This window comes from Euphorbia lathyris, chromosome 6, assembly GCF_963576675.1.
Source record: "Euphorbia lathyris chromosome 6, ddEupLath1.1, whole genome shotgun sequence".
Classification (NCBI taxonomy): Eukaryota; Viridiplantae; Streptophyta; class Magnoliopsida; order Malpighiales; family Euphorbiaceae; genus Euphorbia; species Euphorbia lathyris.
In genome coordinates, this window is record NC_088915.1 from 14,018,963 (window position 1) to 14,037,147 (window position 18,185).

An 18,185-nucleotide genomic window follows, 5' to 3' on the forward strand; every position below is an offset into this window, starting at 1 on the left:
GAAAAAATTTATTTGGCGCCTTTGCTCGAGATGTTTACCCACTAGAGCTCGGCTGGCTCAAAGAAGAGTTTCCATTTCCACCGAATGTCCAGTATGTGTGGAGCAGGAGGAGACAGATAACCATTTATTTATTGATTGCTGTTTTGCAGGTGACATTTGGCGTATAGCAGGGATCCCTTCCCCGCCTGTTGATAATGTGATTTTTGCTGATTGGCTCTGACAAGCCTTATGTGGCGCAAATCAAGATATGATTGTCAGATTATGCTGTGCACTAAAAGCAATTTGGGACCACAGAAACTGAGTCCTTTGGCACATGAGATGGTGGCCGGCGGATACTAGTTGGCGTAGCAGTCTGGAAACGACTCAGGACTGGAGAGCCTATCAAAAGAAGGCGTCACCCCTAGGCATCAGAAGGATGGAGTCGAGCGATCTTCAATCAGCAGCGGTAGTGGCTGCAGCCACCAGGGCGCCATCCGCACACAGCGCGGCGGGACAGCAGCATCGCTGCACTGCGCAAAACATCCCCGAGAATGCGCATAATTTTGGCTTGAGACAGCATGCGACGATTCAGAAATGGAGCACACCTAGCCCAGGCTTTGTCAAATGCAACATCGACGGGGCAATCTTTAAAGAATTAAGAAGTAGTGGTATGGGAGCAGTTATCAGAGATGAAAGATGAGCCTTTTTACTATGCAGCAGCAGTTTTATTCCAGGTATCAAAGAACCAAGTGTTATTGAAGCTCTTGCTATTCGCACGAGTTTGTTATGGCTATCTAATATGTGATTTACAGCTGTCGAATTTGAATCTGATGCTAAACTAGTGGTAGATGCTATTCACTCTAGAAAACAAGATATCTCTGAATTCGGAATGATATTAGAGGACTGTCGAGTAGTTCTAAGATCCAATCCTACTTTTAAATTAGTTTTTATTCCTCGCTTAGCGAACAGTGCATCTCATTTGGTAGCGAGGCTTGCCTGTTCCAATGCTAGCGATTTCTTTTCAACTGTGGTGCCAGAATGGCTTGTGAACACTATTGTTATGGATGCAAATCCATCATTTATTTGATCTTCACTTTCTGGTTCAAAAAAAAAAATAATTCCTCAAATAACTAAAAGTTAATTATTTATATTATTTTTAAAGAATGTACTAAACCTTTTGGAGATTGTCAAAGGCGAGGAAGCCGGTCCGAGCCTGTCCGATTATTTCAAAGGTGAAATAACCGGAGAGACTCGGGATTGGATCGGGACCCGACGGTTGGCCCGGGAACCGGTGTGATCCCGGGTCTATCTAATATCTCTAGGATCATTGTCTAGCTCTACAGATGAGAAATTCAAAAAAATAAGTACTTGCAATTGATCTACTCATATCCATTTGATTGCCGCCATCAATAAAAAAGTTTTAGACACAACTAAATGGCGTCGCCTTAACTTCTTCAAAACCACGATAATTGAACGCAACTCAAGCGGATAGGAGCAGATCTTATCAAATTGGAGTAGTTTGGTTTATAATTCTAAAACAGTTTGGTTTAGATCAAAGTTTTCAATGAGATTTTGTGAATAGAGAACTTAAGTTAGAAAAGGGATGTAGCAAAAGAAGGATCGATTTATGTACCATAAATGAGATTTTGGAAACTTCTTTTATTAAATCTTTTATGTTATGAATGCATCGACAACCTTGAACTATTCAACCCTTGAACTTAGCTCAAAAAATTGTTTAGATAGATGTTTCATTATCTTCTAAATTGGTTTAAAAATGACATAACTAACGCTTTAAGTTCACGTAACAGCACATGAAATAATTTGGACAAATTGAAATATATACCACTTTAAACAAATTTAAACGGCCAATAATTCATTGCAAGCAAGTTTAGAAGGCCAATAGACCGCTTAAAAAAAATTCAAGTAAAAAATAAATCACTTTAAACAAATTTATGAGACTAATGAGACACATGACTTTTTACATGAAAATCATAATTAGTTATAAAATTATAATTAAATTATACTACCAAAATTAATTCTTAATATCTCAATATTTTCTATATATTACAAAAAAAAAATATGTTTTTATACCCTAATTTAAAAATTATATATCCTACTTTATAAATCCTAAACCCTAATAAATGGGTAAATTACACCTATAGCAATTGAACTTTAAAATGTGACATAAAAATCACTAAGCTTTACACTTTGTTATACCCGTTACTATTAAAATTTACACTTTATTACACTTGTGGATATTAAACTTCAATCAACGCCTGAAAATTACCATTAACGGTCTTAAAAAAAAATTCCAACAATTAATGATGTTCTAAGAAACTTTAATTCTTGAAATTTTCGTTTTGAGGCCATTTAGATGTTTGGTTAGAAAAGAGAAAATGGATCTTAAAGAGAGCTCCAAAAATTATGGTTTTGAAAAATAAAAAATTATAGTTTCATAGTAAATTTCTTTCTGAACAAATTTAATTCTTGAATATTTTTATTTTGAAGTCGTTAAGAGTCATTTGAGGAGTTAGTTAAAGTTTAGTGGCCACATATATGATAAAATATAAAATTCAATGGCTTTTATGTTACATTTTGAAGTTCAGTGACCATAGTGTGAAAATTGGTAAAATTCAGTAGCCATGGGTGTAATTTACCCCCTAAAATATACCCTATATCTCTAATTTATAAATCTCACTCTTTAAAATATATTAAAAATAATGATTTACTTAGTTTAACATAATTCAAATTATCATTTGAAATAATTGTAAATAAATTTTTAAAACTGAATTTCTATCTAAATTCCCCTAAAAAGATATTGCTATTGATTGTAATTAGAGAATACTCATTAGTTAAAAGGCTCAAATCCAGTCAAATTAGGTGTGTGTCTGAAAAAAGTAATGATTTGGGCTTGGGCTTGGGCTTGGGCTTGGGCTTGGGCTTGGGCTTGGGAAGGTGTTCCTAGTATGTACGGGTAGATACCTGGACAAGTCTGACCAAACTTAGAAAAAGTTAAGACTTTTATACGACCTTTTTCTACAGAAAAATAAAATAAATAAATAAAAATCAACAATGGTATTTTATATGAGCAGAATTGGTAGCTACTAGCTAAGGGATGTTCAAAAATATCCTATTGATTTTCCAAAAAAGAGGGACTCAAGTTTCCTATAATTAAACTAAGTTAGACTTTCACACATTGTGCATGAAATCCTATAGACAGACAGGGGTGTCATCTTATCCACATATAAATGATACAAAAATAACAATCGTGTCAAACGGGTCGCTAATCGTGTCAAACGGGTCGGGAGGGGAGCGTCAAGTGGGTTGGTTGTCTCTCTAAATCAGAGGGTATAAAAGTATCCCTATAAATACAGAGTATGAAATACTTTGACAGCAAAGAGTCAAAAGGAAAGAGGTCCTGAAAATGACAATTAATAATATAATGGTAGGCTAAGCACATGGCTTTGAAAAAGAAAGCACAACCACAAATCAAAACCCATAAACTATAGGCAAGACTTAAGACTCAAGAGTCAAAACGTTTCTAGTTAAACAATACATAAACATATTAGTAAATCACACTTGTCAACATATTTAAACATAATTTGAACTTTCATATCATTCTTCAATCAAGGCTAACTAATTGCCTTTGATTAGGTAGCTAAAGCAAATACTAATTAGAAGGGCAATAAGCAAAAAACCAGACTTCCTTCCTTCCTTCCAAGTAATTAACACTATAAACATAAGTAAGCAAATGGACTTAAATTGGTTAAATTCAGTGACTAAGACTATAAACATGTAAAATAGTAGTAGTAAGATAGCTTCAACTAGTGCCTAAGCAGCCTAACAAAATAGAAATTGGAAGTATCTGAATTTCTAACATCACTAACCAAAAGTATGAGCCCAAAATCTTCAGTCTTACTCCATAGCTTCTGCCTCTGCCTCTTCTTCTTCATCTTCTTCTAAAAGTTCATCTCCTGCACTTATTACTGGCACCAAACTGTCTACATAGCTGTAAAACTCACAAGAAAACTCAGAATTGCACATTGGGACGTTTTTGTAGCTTTCATTATAAGGATCATAGAAAGTCAGAGTGACACATTGTGAATCGACCCGCTTTATAAGCAATTCAGTATCATTATAAACTCCAATTGGGATTCCTGGAAAATCCAGATCAATTGTATGGAGTTTATCCCAGTACATGCTACTCCCATTATCATTACATTTTTCCTCAAATACCCATAATTCGATTCGGTTCAAAGGTCTTCCAGATCCTGCATAAACTGCTAAACCAAGTGATTCTTTGAATTTGATAATTTTACAGCAAACTCCAGCTGAAAAATCTGGTACTGGTATCTGTCTAAATTCTTCAGTAGCAAGATCAAAAGAAACAATACATCTCCTATTCCCAAAATCACCAAACTTATTAGCAATCCAACAGAAAGAATCATTCATAGTTTTAGCATATTGTCCTTCATGAGTCACCCAAGAAGCAAGTTTTGCATCAGTCTTTTTTACATCAATCAGTCTCCATGTACCTGTAATCCAAGAGAAAACCTCCGCCCTAACAATATGCGATTCATCTAATTTAGATTGGAAATTCACAATCCTTACCAATTTGTAATCGTTCGTATCAGGATTATGCCCAAATCCAGTAGCCACCATCCAATACGCCCTCCTTGAATCATTAATTCTAGGTCTAGGTAAGAGCCTAAATTGCCGAGTGGAGATATTCCACAGCACAAAACTCCTAGCATAACACGGAGAGATATCGAGACAGAGAATCCCGTTGCAAGAACCGACAATCTTGGGAAACCTAATCACAGAATTGAGAAAAGGAACTCTTACATCACGAAGAATCGCGTTTAGACTATCGATCAAGGAGATGGTGAAATAGGAACCGGTAGGGTTATGAAAACGGTGAATCAACAGAGTAGGGCGGCGGGAAGTGCGGCGGAGATGAGCGGAGATGAAATCATCGGAGTTAATGAGAGAGTACCAGAGTTTGGAGACTGATTCGAAGCGTTTAATGTATTTGATAGGTAATCTGGAAAGGATATCCTTGATAAGATCATTGTGGTGGAAAGGAGAAGGAGTAGAATCTTCAGCCATGGATTCCATTGGGGAAGGAGATGTTTCCGGTGATGTTGATCGCCGTTTACTCTTCATAGCATTAGGATAATCTGCGCGCTTTCTTTCCCTCCGGAAAAAGAACAATTTTTTTTTTTTTTTTAACAATGAAGAGGTTTTTGTTAGGGTTCTTGGTAAATCCATATTTATTATAATTTTTTGGGAAAATTACAAAATTGGGTAAAATGTGAGACCCATTTACATATTTAGACCATTTTTCCAATCCATTACCTATCTAGACTATATTTTGTAACTTTCCTAAAATACCCCAATCTTTCATTTTCCCCTTCCCCTTCATCTTCCAAATCCACGATTTCTCTTCCCCTACCAGACCCGTTAACGATTCAATCTCGGTTTTGCCAGTATCGGCTCGATACCCATTTCGCTCCTATACGCAGCAGGTTGCACATCAGTATCAGCAAAAACAGCAGATAATTTTTCAGGCGGGATTAGTGGATCCGAAACAGAGAAAAGGAACAATACCAGGAACAACATACATCCTTGGAGTCTATTCCGTAAGGCTCGAACTTGTAGAAAGCTTCTAGTTTGAAAATGAAAGAAAGTAGAAAGCGGAGCAGTTGCAGTAATGCTTTCACCATTGTTATGATCTGAATGTTACATCTCACTTCGCATATTGTGCAATATGCGAAGCATATTGCGAATTTGCGAAGTAAAATCATTCGCATATTGTGCAATATGCGAAGCATATTGCGAATTTGCGAAGTAAAATCATTCGCATATTGTGCAATATGCGAAGCATATTGCGAATTTGCGAAGTAAAATTATTCTTCTAATTAGCATATTGCGAATTTGCGAAGTAAAATCGATTTTGCTAATTAGCATATTGCGAATTCGCGAAGTAAAAGTCATATATGCGAAGTCAGACGGAATGGAAAATGAAAAAGACTAAAAATTTTCTAAGTGTCATATATACATGAAGGGTATTTTTGGAAAGTTACAAAATATAGTCTAGATAGGTAATGGATTGAAAAAATGGTCTAAATATGTAAATGGATCTCCCATTTTACCCAATTTTGTAATTTTCCCTAATTTTTTTTTTGAAATACACATTTATTATAATTAATTATTAATTACGCCACAAATTTAATGACTCAATTAATGTAAATGTACTTTTTTTTTCTAATTAGGTAACAAAAATAAAAGTGAAAGATTTTTTGTTAGAGTTCTTTTAAAGCATAATAAAGGAAAAAATTGCAAAAATATCATGCTTTTAAGAACAATTTTCTTAAATGGGAGTATAATTTTATTCTTAATATTGATATTGTCAATAAAGTATTGACAAGTTGAGTCAAATTTAAACAGTATAATAATTCTCAGTCATAAATCTTATTACCTTTTAGATTTAAAAGTCAATTTTCGAACTCAACCATGTAAATCCACCTAAAAAAAATATACATAATTTGTAATTATAAAAAATAAAACTCATATTTTTAATTTAATATATAAATTCATTAATTAATATTAATAGGGCGAATTGAGCTGGACCGGTTATCTTTTATCAGTCCTAAGACCGCTCAAAAAATAAACAAATTTTAGCATGTCTGGCCGGCCTGGTCCTAAGATCAATCTTCATTACCTAAGTCCAGACATGCCGAGTGGATATTTGGCCACGTGGACATTTCTACTCGTGAGTAATAGTTTACAAATATAAATATACACGTGGGGAAAAAATAGAAATTGTATTTTCTTTTGTGTGCGTTGAACAAAACTTAAACATCCAAATACATCTTCAAATTTAAAAATATTTCATATTCAAATTTATACTGAAATTACGAAAAACACAAAAGTCTTTTTTATTAGAACCACTAATATGAAATTGATGCATAATACATATGGGTTTTAGAAATATGTATGTTATTTGGGGTTATTAGTACCGGTGGTAACAAAAGTTTAGACAATGTTCCCAAAAGGTTATAAAAGGTTAATTTGTCTTACGTTTGTTTTTTATCCCAGTAAAGTCATTTTGGATGTTTTTCGATCATATTTCGTTGGAGTTGATTACGTGGCATCAAATCACACGTCTCAACGCTATGTGACATAATAAAAAAAAATTAACCATAAATTAACTCAAGTAAATAAGAATTGTCAATTAAAATTTTAACCATAAATTAACCTACATGGTATATCGATTATCAATTAAAATATCCAATTATATTTTTTAATATGTTAGGTGGCGTTGATGTGATGTTGAAATGCCCCATGAACAATTTTGACGAAACAGATGAATGAAAAACGTTAAAAGTAACTTTATTGGAATAAAAACAAACTTAAATGATTTTATTGAGACAAATTAAACTTGTATGACCTTTTGTGGACATTATCCAAACTTTTATGACCATCGATGCTAATTACCCATATTATTTGTTTTATTTGCAAACACATAATATGGTTTAAAAATTTGTAAAAAAAATTTAAAGTATATTTTGTTTGCAAATATTAATTTTTAAAATAACAATGTTAATTTATGATAATTTTTATTGATTTTTATATATTTATTCTTTTATTAAAATAAATATGCTCTTAATTACACGTCATTATAAATTAATAGTGTTATTTGAACATTGTTATTTATTAACGAGACATACTTTATATATTTATTTGTAAAAGTTTAACTATATGGTTATATTTGCAAATAAGACAAACTACAATTATTTTTTATATTTCACTCTAAAAAATATTATTAACTTTTTTATGATAAAAAAAATATATATTTGGATTTTATAAATTAGGTGTCCATTTAGTTAATTTTATTTGTTTTTTTTATCATTTCAAACTGTAAATAGAAAAGTGTTTGTTTGAAATTAGGAAATAATTGTTAATAACTATTTTAGTAACAAAATCAACTAACATGACAAATAATTAATAATGACAAATAAAAAGTGATATTCATGTGATGAATGAATGATTAAAGCTGGATCTGGAGAAAGCTTATGACCGTTTAAACTGGAGTTTTCTTCTGGATAGTTTGAAGAAAGCTGGTATCCCGGAGAGCTGGAGGAAATTGATTGAGGATTGCATTTCCTCTCCTGTTTTCCAGGTTATGATCAATGGAGATATGTCTGATGAGTTCTCTCCCTCCAGGGGAATCCGTCAAGGAGATCCCATGAGCCTCTTCCTTTTTGTTATTGCTATGGAAAGATTGTCGCACTTGATCCAAGAGGCTGTGAGCGAGGGGATTCTCCATCCTATGTCCATCAACAAATTTTTCCCTCCTATTACCCATCTATTCTTCGCTGATGATGTGATGCTCTTCGTGGAAGGGAATGAGGAGCAAATTAGTGTGGTAATGGATATCCTTAATTGTTTCTGTGCTGCTTCTGGCCAGAAGATTAATATCCAAAAGTCTCGGATGCTTTGCTCTAAAAACATGGACAGAGGCATTTGTAGAAGGCTGAGTGATCTTTCCGGCATTCCCCTTACTCACTCTTTTGGTAAGTATCTTGGGGTCCCTCTCCATAGCGACAGAGTCTCCAAAACCTCCTTTAAAGAAACTTTGGACAAAACCAATGGTTTGTGTGCTAGTTGGAAAGCTAATTCTCTTTCCCTAGCAGGCCGTCTAACTTTAATCCAATCTGTGAATTGCGCGGCTCCTAATCATATCATGCAAGCCTGTAGACTGTCTGAGCCGGTCCTCAACGAGCTTGACAAAATCAACCGGCGTTTCCTTTGGAGAGAGTCTGGAGAAGGGAAAAAGATTCACCTTGTCCCTTGGAAGGAGGTCTGCCAACCGAAAAGCAGGAGGGGTCTTGGTATAAGACAAGCTAAGGACAATAATAAAGTCCTTTTAATGAAGCTTCTCTGGAGAATGTGGCAATGCCCATCCTCTCTTTGGGTTCGTCTTCTCTGTGGCAAGTATCGGAAAGACAAAATCTTTGGTGGCCCTAAGGAGAGAGTTGTCAGTTGTTCCTTCCTCTAGAAAGGGCTTAGCGCTGTGTTTGCAGAGTTCTGCTCGGGGGTTGGTCTGGAGGTGGGTAATGGTAAGTCCATCAGCTTCTGGTATGATACATGGATTGGTGACAAACCGCTTGTTGAGGTGTGTAGATCCCCCCCGCCTAGTAACATCCGTAACTGGAGAATTGCCGATGTGGTGGACTCTGAGGGAGACTGGATCTGGTCAAAGTTTGATACATTCTTTAGCCTGGAGACTCTCCTTAGAATTAGAGGAGTTAAGATTAGTAATCATGAGGAAGATAAGGATAGGCATTGCTGGGCCCTGACTACCAATGGTGCTTATTCTTGCAAGTCAGCCTTTGAAGCTTTTACCCCTAACAGGGCCGATCCTCTTTCGGATACGTGGAAATCCATTTGGGCACTTAAAATCCCTTACCGTATTAGGAGTTTCCTATGGCTGGGAGTCAGGAACAGGTTGCTTACTAATTCGGATCGACACAGACGGCACTTGGCGGATTCAGGAGCTTGCAGTAGATGCAGAGGCCATGATGAAACTTTGTGTCATGCTCTGAGGGATTGCTCTAAGAGTAAAGAGGTGTGGAAGAAAATTATCCCTCACCACATTCTTCCTTCCTTCATGGCCCACTCTGAGTATAACTGGTTCTCTGATGGTGTTAGTGGGAATTTATTGGCTAACATGGAGCATGGTGACATTTTCTTTGCTATCATCTGTCACCAAATTTGGAAGTGGAGGAACGAGGAGATTTTTGCTGATAAAACTGTCTTTATTCCTGACTTACTTGATTTCTTCTCGAAAAAACTCCCTATTATTACTGAGAGCTTCAAAGGGGATCCCCTTGCCAGGTCTACCCAGAAAAGAGAGGTCCACCTCGTTGGATGGAGCAGGCCAGGAGAAGGGGTGGTGAAGCTGAATACGGATGGCTCCTGCCTTAGCAATGACAAGATTGCTGCCGGAGGAGTTCTTCGTGATGCGGGTGGCGCCTGGCTGTCTGGGTTTACCCAGAACCTGGGGATGGGTTCTTCCTTTTCGGCGGAACTGTGGGGTATTCTTTCGGGTATCAAGCTTGCCATTAGCCTGGGTGTAAAGAGGTTATCTGTGGAGTCTGATAACATAGAGGCAATCAACAGGATTTCAGATGACCAGGCCATTTGTCTTAACAGCCAAAATCTTATCAAAGCTATTTTAAGGCTTCGCCCTTCCTTTGAGTTCTTAAAGTTCAGCCACATTTACAGGGAACAGAACCGGGTTGCGGATCGCTTGGCGGCAGCTGGGCATGAGGGGATGTTAGGTGTCTCTACCCTTTCTGATCCTCCCATCTTTCTTTCGTCTCTTCTTTTAGAGGATAGAATTGGGGTTAGCCTTCTTAGACTGATCCCGGGTTAGTTTTCTTTGTTTGTTCGTTTTCTTTTCCTGTTCCTACCAAAAAAAAAGATTAGATTAAATCAAAGATTTATTAAATTTAAATTTTAAAATTATTTGGAACTTGTGTTATAACTATAAATTGTCTTTTTAGTTTTTTTTTTCTTTTCTTATATTAAAATAAATATGCTTTTGATTAGACATCATTATAAATTAATGGTGTTATTTGAAAATTGTTATTTTATTAACAGGACATATTTCATATGTTTATTTGTAAATTTTTAAACTACACAAATTACAATTATTTTTTATATTTCACACTAAAAAATATTATTAATTTTTTTATACTAAAAAAGATATATATTTGGATTTTATAAATTAGGTGTCTATTTAGTTAGTTTTATTGTTTTTTTTCATTTCAAACTATAAATAAAAAAGTGTTTGTTTGGAATTAGGAAACCATTATTCATAACTGTTTTAGTATCAAAATCAACTAACAAGACAATGACTAATAATAGCAAATAAAAAGTGGTATTCACGTGATGAGTGAATGATTAAATAACTTTGATCAGATTAAATCGAGACTTATTAATTTTAAACTTTAAAATTATTTAGAACTTATGTTATAACTATAAACTGTATTTTCTTATCCCGTTGACAAGTTTTTATCTTTTCTTGTCCTTCTGACAAGTGTGTCTTTTCTTATCTTGTCGACAAGTTTTTCCTTTTTTTTTTGTTCCTTTAAGGTTGTCTCTTTTCAATCAAATCTATTCTCCAAAATGATTTGAAAACCTACGTTCTGTTTTGTGATGACGTCCTCAAGTGAATCGAATATGGAATTATCATATGCGAATATGAGTTTGGAAGATGAGGTAGGAGGAGGAATAATGGTGATGGAGGATGATCTGAGATCTAATCAGATGAATTTCAAGTGGTGCTTGGTGCGGCGTTTTCTTGGTGGAAAATCAGTTGAATTTCAAGCCATAAGAGATCTTTTGGCTGCAATATGGAGGCATGGGAAGAGGGTTTATATAAAATCTATCAATTCAAACTTATTTTTGTTTTAATTCGTTCACGAAGTCAACGTAAGAAGGATTTATGAGTGTGGCCCTTGGTCTTTCGACAACAAAATTCTTTTATTTAAGAGATTGGCCCAAAATGATATCCCAACTAAAGTTCCTCTGTTTCATATTGAGCTTTATGTACAAGTTTACAATCCGCCAAACGGGTTTATGTTTGAAAGAGTAGCGGTTGCAGTTGGGAATTATATGGGTACTTTTATTAGTTTTGATCGCAACAATTTTCAAGGACTCTGGAGGAAATATACGTGCTTGAGAGTTTCAATGGATGTCTGCAAACCATTGAAGAGAAGGATGATGTTGAAGAAAGTCTCAAAGGACTGGTTTTAAGTTGTTTTTAAATAGAACGCATCAAAAGTTTTTGCTTCATTTGTGGTTTCCTTGATCATACTGAAATTTCATGTCCAACAGTTTATGATGCTAATGATGGCGTAGTGGTAATACCTTATGGTACTTTTATGTTGGTTCAATATGGGGGAAAGCTCCAACTAGAGGAGCAAAGTGGCTGGTGACGGAGGCCAACCTTAATACCGGTGGTGGCCTAATTTTAGTAGGGATAGAGCAAGAAGTTATGACGGGGCAAGTGCAAAAGGAAAGTGGCGGGTCTAATGACAATGAAGATAAAAACCAGGGAAGGAATGGAGGAAGTAATGACATGGTAATTGACAAAATACTGAGAAATGTGAGAGTGAAAAGGCGGGTTCACAAATTCAAAATGAGGTGGTTGAAGTCACTGATCCAAAGAGGAGAAGAAGAAGAGATGGGTAAGGAGATGATGAGCTCATTAACGTTACCACAAACTCAGGCTAAAAAAACAGGCCTTCTACGAGACCCATTGGATAAGCCCATCAATTATTATAAGTCTCTTACATGTAACTATCGTGGGCTAAGCAACCCACGGATAGTTAATGTGTCACTAAACCTAACTTAATCTTTATTAGTGAAACTAAAATTACTAGAACTGGCATATACACTTGAAAATATTTACGGAATTAAATGGATGTGCAAATTAAATATTATCTTTAAAACATTTTTTAGCAAATATAATAAAAATGGTCATAATTAAATATTTGCATGTAGGATATAAATACAATAATTAAAAGAGTAAGGGTAGTGAAGTTCAGCTACACAATTTATACAAGCTCAGCAACTACGGCCTACATCCTGTTCCCAAGGGAGCCTCTCAAGATTTTACCGGACAAGAATCAAGCATGCAGAGCTTTTGCAACCTAAAAGTTATCCAAGTAAATATCTCCCCGATATTCATTTCTATCAAACTTCTCAAGTGTTTGAGAAACTATCTCTCAATTTTTCTACAAGTTATATTGAGAAACTTACAACCTTAAGTTTTCAGATGCTTAACAACCTATACATTTAAGAAACTAGTGAAAACCTAAGACTCAAGCTACTAGAGGTGTGCATCGGTTCAAAACTGAACCGAAAAAACCGAATACCAAAATTTTCAAAATAATCGTCACCGAAACGAATAACATGTAAAACTGAAATATTCGGTTCGGTTCAGTTTTAAATCGAAAAACTGAATTTAGTTAAAAGAAATAAAAATCACCATATTTCCTCGTTAAATTTACCTCGACAACAAAAAAATTTGAAATACTTTCAAAATATTTTTATATTAACCTATTATCTCAACAACAATATAAAAAAATTAAACTTGCACAATCAAATATACGTGTATATGTATAATATGTCGAACCGAGGTATCAAAAAAACCAAACCGAAAAACCAAATTTGATCGGTTCGATTCAGTATGCGGTTTAAACCGAACCAATGCACACCCCTCCAAGTTACACATTTGATCTTTCTTACAAAAAAATAGAATTGGTGTTCATACGCCTCACCACAGGTGATAACGTGATGTTCATGCGTCCGATGTCGCGATTCCGAATTTTTCAAATCAACAAATTCAGTCGAAAATACGTATAAAAAGCATCCAAATGAGTCGAAATTACGTACCATTAATCCATTTCCTTTGCCGCCCCTCCCTCAATCCATAGTTTTTGTCCGGATTTGAGTTTAGAGTTTGAGAGGATTTAAGATTTTGAGTCAAGGGTATTTCCATCTTTGTTAGAGGCTAAAGGTAGAAAATTAGGGCTATGAATAGTAATCCACTTATGATAACTTGCCGGATCCGATTTGATATTCTCTGCCAGAGTTACCTGCAAAACAGAACCGGAGACAGGATCTCCGGAAAAACTCTCCGACGATCAAGTCAGTTTTTGTAAGAAGGTTGGTAATTTGACAATAGTATTGCGGGGAAAATTATGAACGTACCTTTTTCCTTCGTTCTTAAGGCCTTTTATAGGTGTTTTTTAGGTAACCGCCGAGGGCGGTTACTCCTTAGTGGGCCACGTTCTGAGGGCGGTTCCCCCTTTTTAGGCCATGTCCCTTTCGTGGCTTTCATGGCAACGAACGTGGTTCTGAGTGGGAGTCTTGATGCTCCGTTTAGGAATTCGGGGCGGTTACTCGCTTCACCCGTTTCCGCTTATTCGGGTCCCATTCGGGGCGGTTACTCGCTGCGCCCGCTTCCTTTATTCGGGTCTCATCCGATCTTAGACCATAGGTCTAAGTATGGGCTGGGCCTGCGAAATGAGTATGACCCGGTTTAGCCTCGCGGGTCATCACATGCCTCCCCTTTAGTTTGATACAAGAGCCCTTTAGGGTCTGTTCATAGGGGACGCTTCGTTTTCGCTTGCAAGGACATTGTCTCTTCTATATGCAATATCCTCGGGCGGCTTCCCTCTGCTTCCCGTGTACGCGAACAAGTACCACTCCCTACCGCTGTGGAGGGGATCGAGAAGCATTCTGTAGAGGTATATTGTTGCTTGTCATTCTCTTTCAAGGATCTTGTGTCCATTGTAACCTCCTATTTCTATTCGCCCTTTTTTATTCGTGAGCCGTCTTATATGTAGATTATCAATTTTGCTGAGGGCATTCTCCGAAGGGATGCCGAGCGAGCCAAGGAGTTGGAAGGTCTTGGTACTGAATTGGCGACTCAGAAGTCGCTTTATGATGATGTCCAAGGGAAGGTGAAGGTCCTAGAAGGCGCCCTTTAGAAGGCTGTGAGCGAGAAGGAGGAGGCTCTTAAATCTCTTCAGGCTAAGTCCGATGAGCTGCGAAAGGCCCTCGATGATCTAGCTGATTCCAAGGAGACACAAAAGAAGAGGGCTGAGGAAATTCTGGCTGAAGACGGTGCCCGCATCTACTGGTATGGGGAGCGGATTCATGCCGCTTATGAACATGGACATCAGGGTCTCGTACTTAACCGCCCCAAGGTTCCCATCCCTGAAAAGGATTTAACTGAGAAGTGGGACAAGCTGGAAGCCGAGGATGCTGATATGGATGAGGTACTCCTCTTAGATTGGAAGAGTTTTCAGGAATCTCCAATTATCGGCGAGATCCCTACCCAGAATGCGGAAGAAGGGGCACCGCAGGACATCTCTCAGCCTGAGCAAGAGGTACCGCCCTCTGAAGCAGTTATTGATTCGAGGGTTGAGGATTCGCTTGAAGTAGATCCGCCCACTGGAGGAGATGAGGGAGTCGCTAGAGGCGAGGAAAGCAATATGGGTGAAGGAGAGGAAGCCGTAGCATAGTTTAATTTATATTTGGACTTTTTGTATGTAACAAACTGCCCGTATATATTAATTTTCTTTCACTTGCCGCTTTGCCCTGCCAATACGTGCGATTATTGTCACTTTATTTTCATGTATGATCCTTGCCTTTTGCCGACTTCATACTTGTAATTCTTCATAGTAATTTTTGCTTTCGCTAGGGTGGCCAAACCCTTTTTGCAATTTTTGAGTACTCGTTTATTCGCTTAATTTTATGCCTTACTCTATTATTTTTCTTTCGAAAATAATATAATCATAAGGTTAATCATAAGGTTTTGCGAGTGATGCGTAATCATGCATCCGCCTTTCTTTAATAGGCAACACATTTATGTGTTTTTTGAGTTTAACCCTAAGGGTTTTGCGAGTGATGCGTAATCATGCATCCGCCTTTCTTTAATAGGCAACACATTTATGTGTTTTTTGAGTTTAACCCTAAGGGTTTTGCGAGTGATGCGTAATCATGCATCCGCCTTTCTTTAATAGGCAACACATTTATGTGTTTTTTGAGTACACCAACTGTGTGGGATCAAAGCCTCATTAAAACCTTTTATCAGAAAACCCAATGGGAAAAACTCATAAAAGGAAAAAGAGTACTCGTCATTTCCTCGAACTACTCGGCCTTTTTATATAGGCGTAGATTCTCTAGATTCCAGGTGCGCGGGAGCTTCTTTCCGCTCATTTCTTCTATTTCAAAAGTGGCTGGTCCCAGCTTCTTGGATACTTTGTATGGTCCGATCCAGTTGACGCCCAGCTTGCCTTTGCCATCTCTGGATTGTATTTTATCCGCTTTTTTCAAGACCAGGTCGTTCTCGTTGATTATTACTTTTCGCATTCTTCTGTCATGATATTTTTTGATTCTATTGCGGTATACTGCCATTCGCATGTAAGCTTTTTCTCTTCGTTCCTCCACAGAATCCAAAGCATCTCTAATGTTGATAGGATTTTGTGTGTCGCAATAATAAATATCCGATCTGTGGGCGACTTGATTTCAACAGGTAGGACTGCTTCGGCTCCATAAACTAGCGAGAAAGGTGTTTCGCCTGTTGCTGCCTTTACAGAGGTTCTGTATGCCCACAACATATGGGGTATCTCATCCGCCCAACCTGTTTTTTTGTCTCCTAGCCGCTTCTTGATGCCTTGAATCATGGCCCTGTTGGTAACCTCCGTCATACCATTCGATTGGGGATGGTTTACGGAAGAAAAATGATTTTTGATCCCCATGCTTTCGCAGTATGCTTTGAACTTAGCGCAGTTGAACTGGGTGCCATTGTCGGTTATAAGCTTTTGCGGGATTCCAAATCGCATGATAATGTTCTCTCGTAAGAACTCGATCATTCGCTCAGGTGTTTGTGCGGTTACTGCCTCCGCTTCTACCCATTTGCTGAAGTGGTCAACTGCGACTATCAAGTACTTCCGTTTCTGCGAATGGACCCACTATATCGATTTCCCATGTTGCGAATGGCCACGCCGTCATTATAGCGATTTGTTCGGCTCCGGGAACATGCTTTTCATTCGCATGTATTTGACAATTGTGACATTTCGCAACCATCTTCTGGGAATCTTCCACCACCTTGGGCCAGTAGTATCCCATCAGTTTGATCTTTCTTGCCAACGCCGCCGAAGCTTCGTGCGCGCCACAAATTCCTTCATGTAATTCTCGCAGCACGTAGTCTCCTTCGTTGCGACTAATGCATTTCAACCATGGACATGTGTACGATTTCCGATACAAAGTTCCATCATGCTTCGTAATTGATCTTCTAAGTCAATATCGGGTATTCGCCGGACTTCTTCCATCCGCTGCTGGTGAATTCTGGGTGGCATCCATCCGCCCATCGGTGTTGAGACGTGTGCCTGTTGGGGGACTAACCGCTGTCCCGTTATAGGATCAAAGTTCCATGTGTGCTCTCGCCCAGGAGTCATCAACTCCGAATGTCTGTGAGGGAAAGGTTCCACTTGCTGTAGCGGAAGAGTGCCTTGCACTCCTGGCAACGGTTGGGATGGCTGCCAGGTCGGATGTATCATCGTAATGAGATCTGGGTGCGAGTAGTTGCTCGGGTGGTTGTGTGGGTTTGTGCGACTACTCTGGCCCACTTGATTTGGCGCCTGAGATGGCTGCGGAAGGACAGGTATGACAGGAATAGTCGGTGATTGTGTTGAGATAACCACAGGTTCCTGAGGGGCAGGCGCCATGGCGGTATCGCGTTTGGCGAGGGCGGTTAATAAATTAATCATTCGATCGCCAGCCGCCTGGCTCATATTCGAAGCCAAGACCTGTCCTGCCATCTGCACGAAATCGCTATTGGACATCTCCATTTCATTTTGCACCTGCACTTCTAATAAGGGACCCAATTGTCCCGAGGGGCTTGACGAGCTAGGCACCACAGGCTGAGTACCTGCAGGCTGCGAATTTGCAATCCGTGAACCTCGTGAGTTTATGCTAGTGGATCTGGTCGTAACACCGGTCGTTCGTGATGGTTCTGACATGTTCTTCGTGTACCTTTAACCAAGTGTTGGTAAAAAAGGTCCACGCTCACCGCACCAATGATAACTTGCCGGATCCGATTTGATATTCTCTGTCAGAGTTACCTGCAAAACAGAACCGGAGACAGGATCTCCGGGAAAACTCTCCGACGATCAAGTCAGTTTTTGTAAGAAGGTTGGTAATTTGACAATAGTATTGCGGGGAAAATTATGAACGTACCTTTTTCCTTCGTTCTTAAGGCCTTTTATAGGTGTTTTTTAGGTAACCGCCGAGGGCGGTTACTCCTTAGTGGGCCACGTTCTGAGGGCGGTTCCCCCTTTTTAGGCCATGTCCCTTTCGTGGCTTTCATGGCAACGAACGTGGTTCTGAGTGGGAGTCTTGATGCTCCGTTTAGGAATTCGAGGCGGTTACTCGCTTCACCCGTTTCCGCTTATTCGGGTCCCATTCGGGGCGGTTACTCGCTGCGCCCGCTTCCTTTATTCGGGTCTCATCCGATCTTAGACCATAGGTCTAAGTATGGGCTGGGCCTGCGAAATGAGTATGACCCGGTTTAGCCTCGCGGGTCATCAACTTAATTTAAGTGAATAGCAGCAAAA

At 38.1% G+C, this 18,185-nt stretch overlaps 1 protein-coding gene across 1 annotated transcript; it reads right to left on the minus strand.

The window, feature by feature from the left end:
* Positions 1-3,665: 3,665 nt before the first annotated feature.
* LOC136234084 (putative F-box protein At3g16210) lies at positions 3,666-5,209 on the minus strand. The gene has a single exon (XM_066023847.1). It carries the CDS (start codon positions 5,143-5,145, stop codon positions 3,895-3,897), a length of 1,251 nt encoding a protein of 416 aa, XP_065879919.1. The 5' UTR covers positions 5,146-5,209; the 3' UTR covers positions 3,666-3,894.
* Between the last annotated feature and the right edge of the window lie 12,976 nt (positions 5,210-18,185).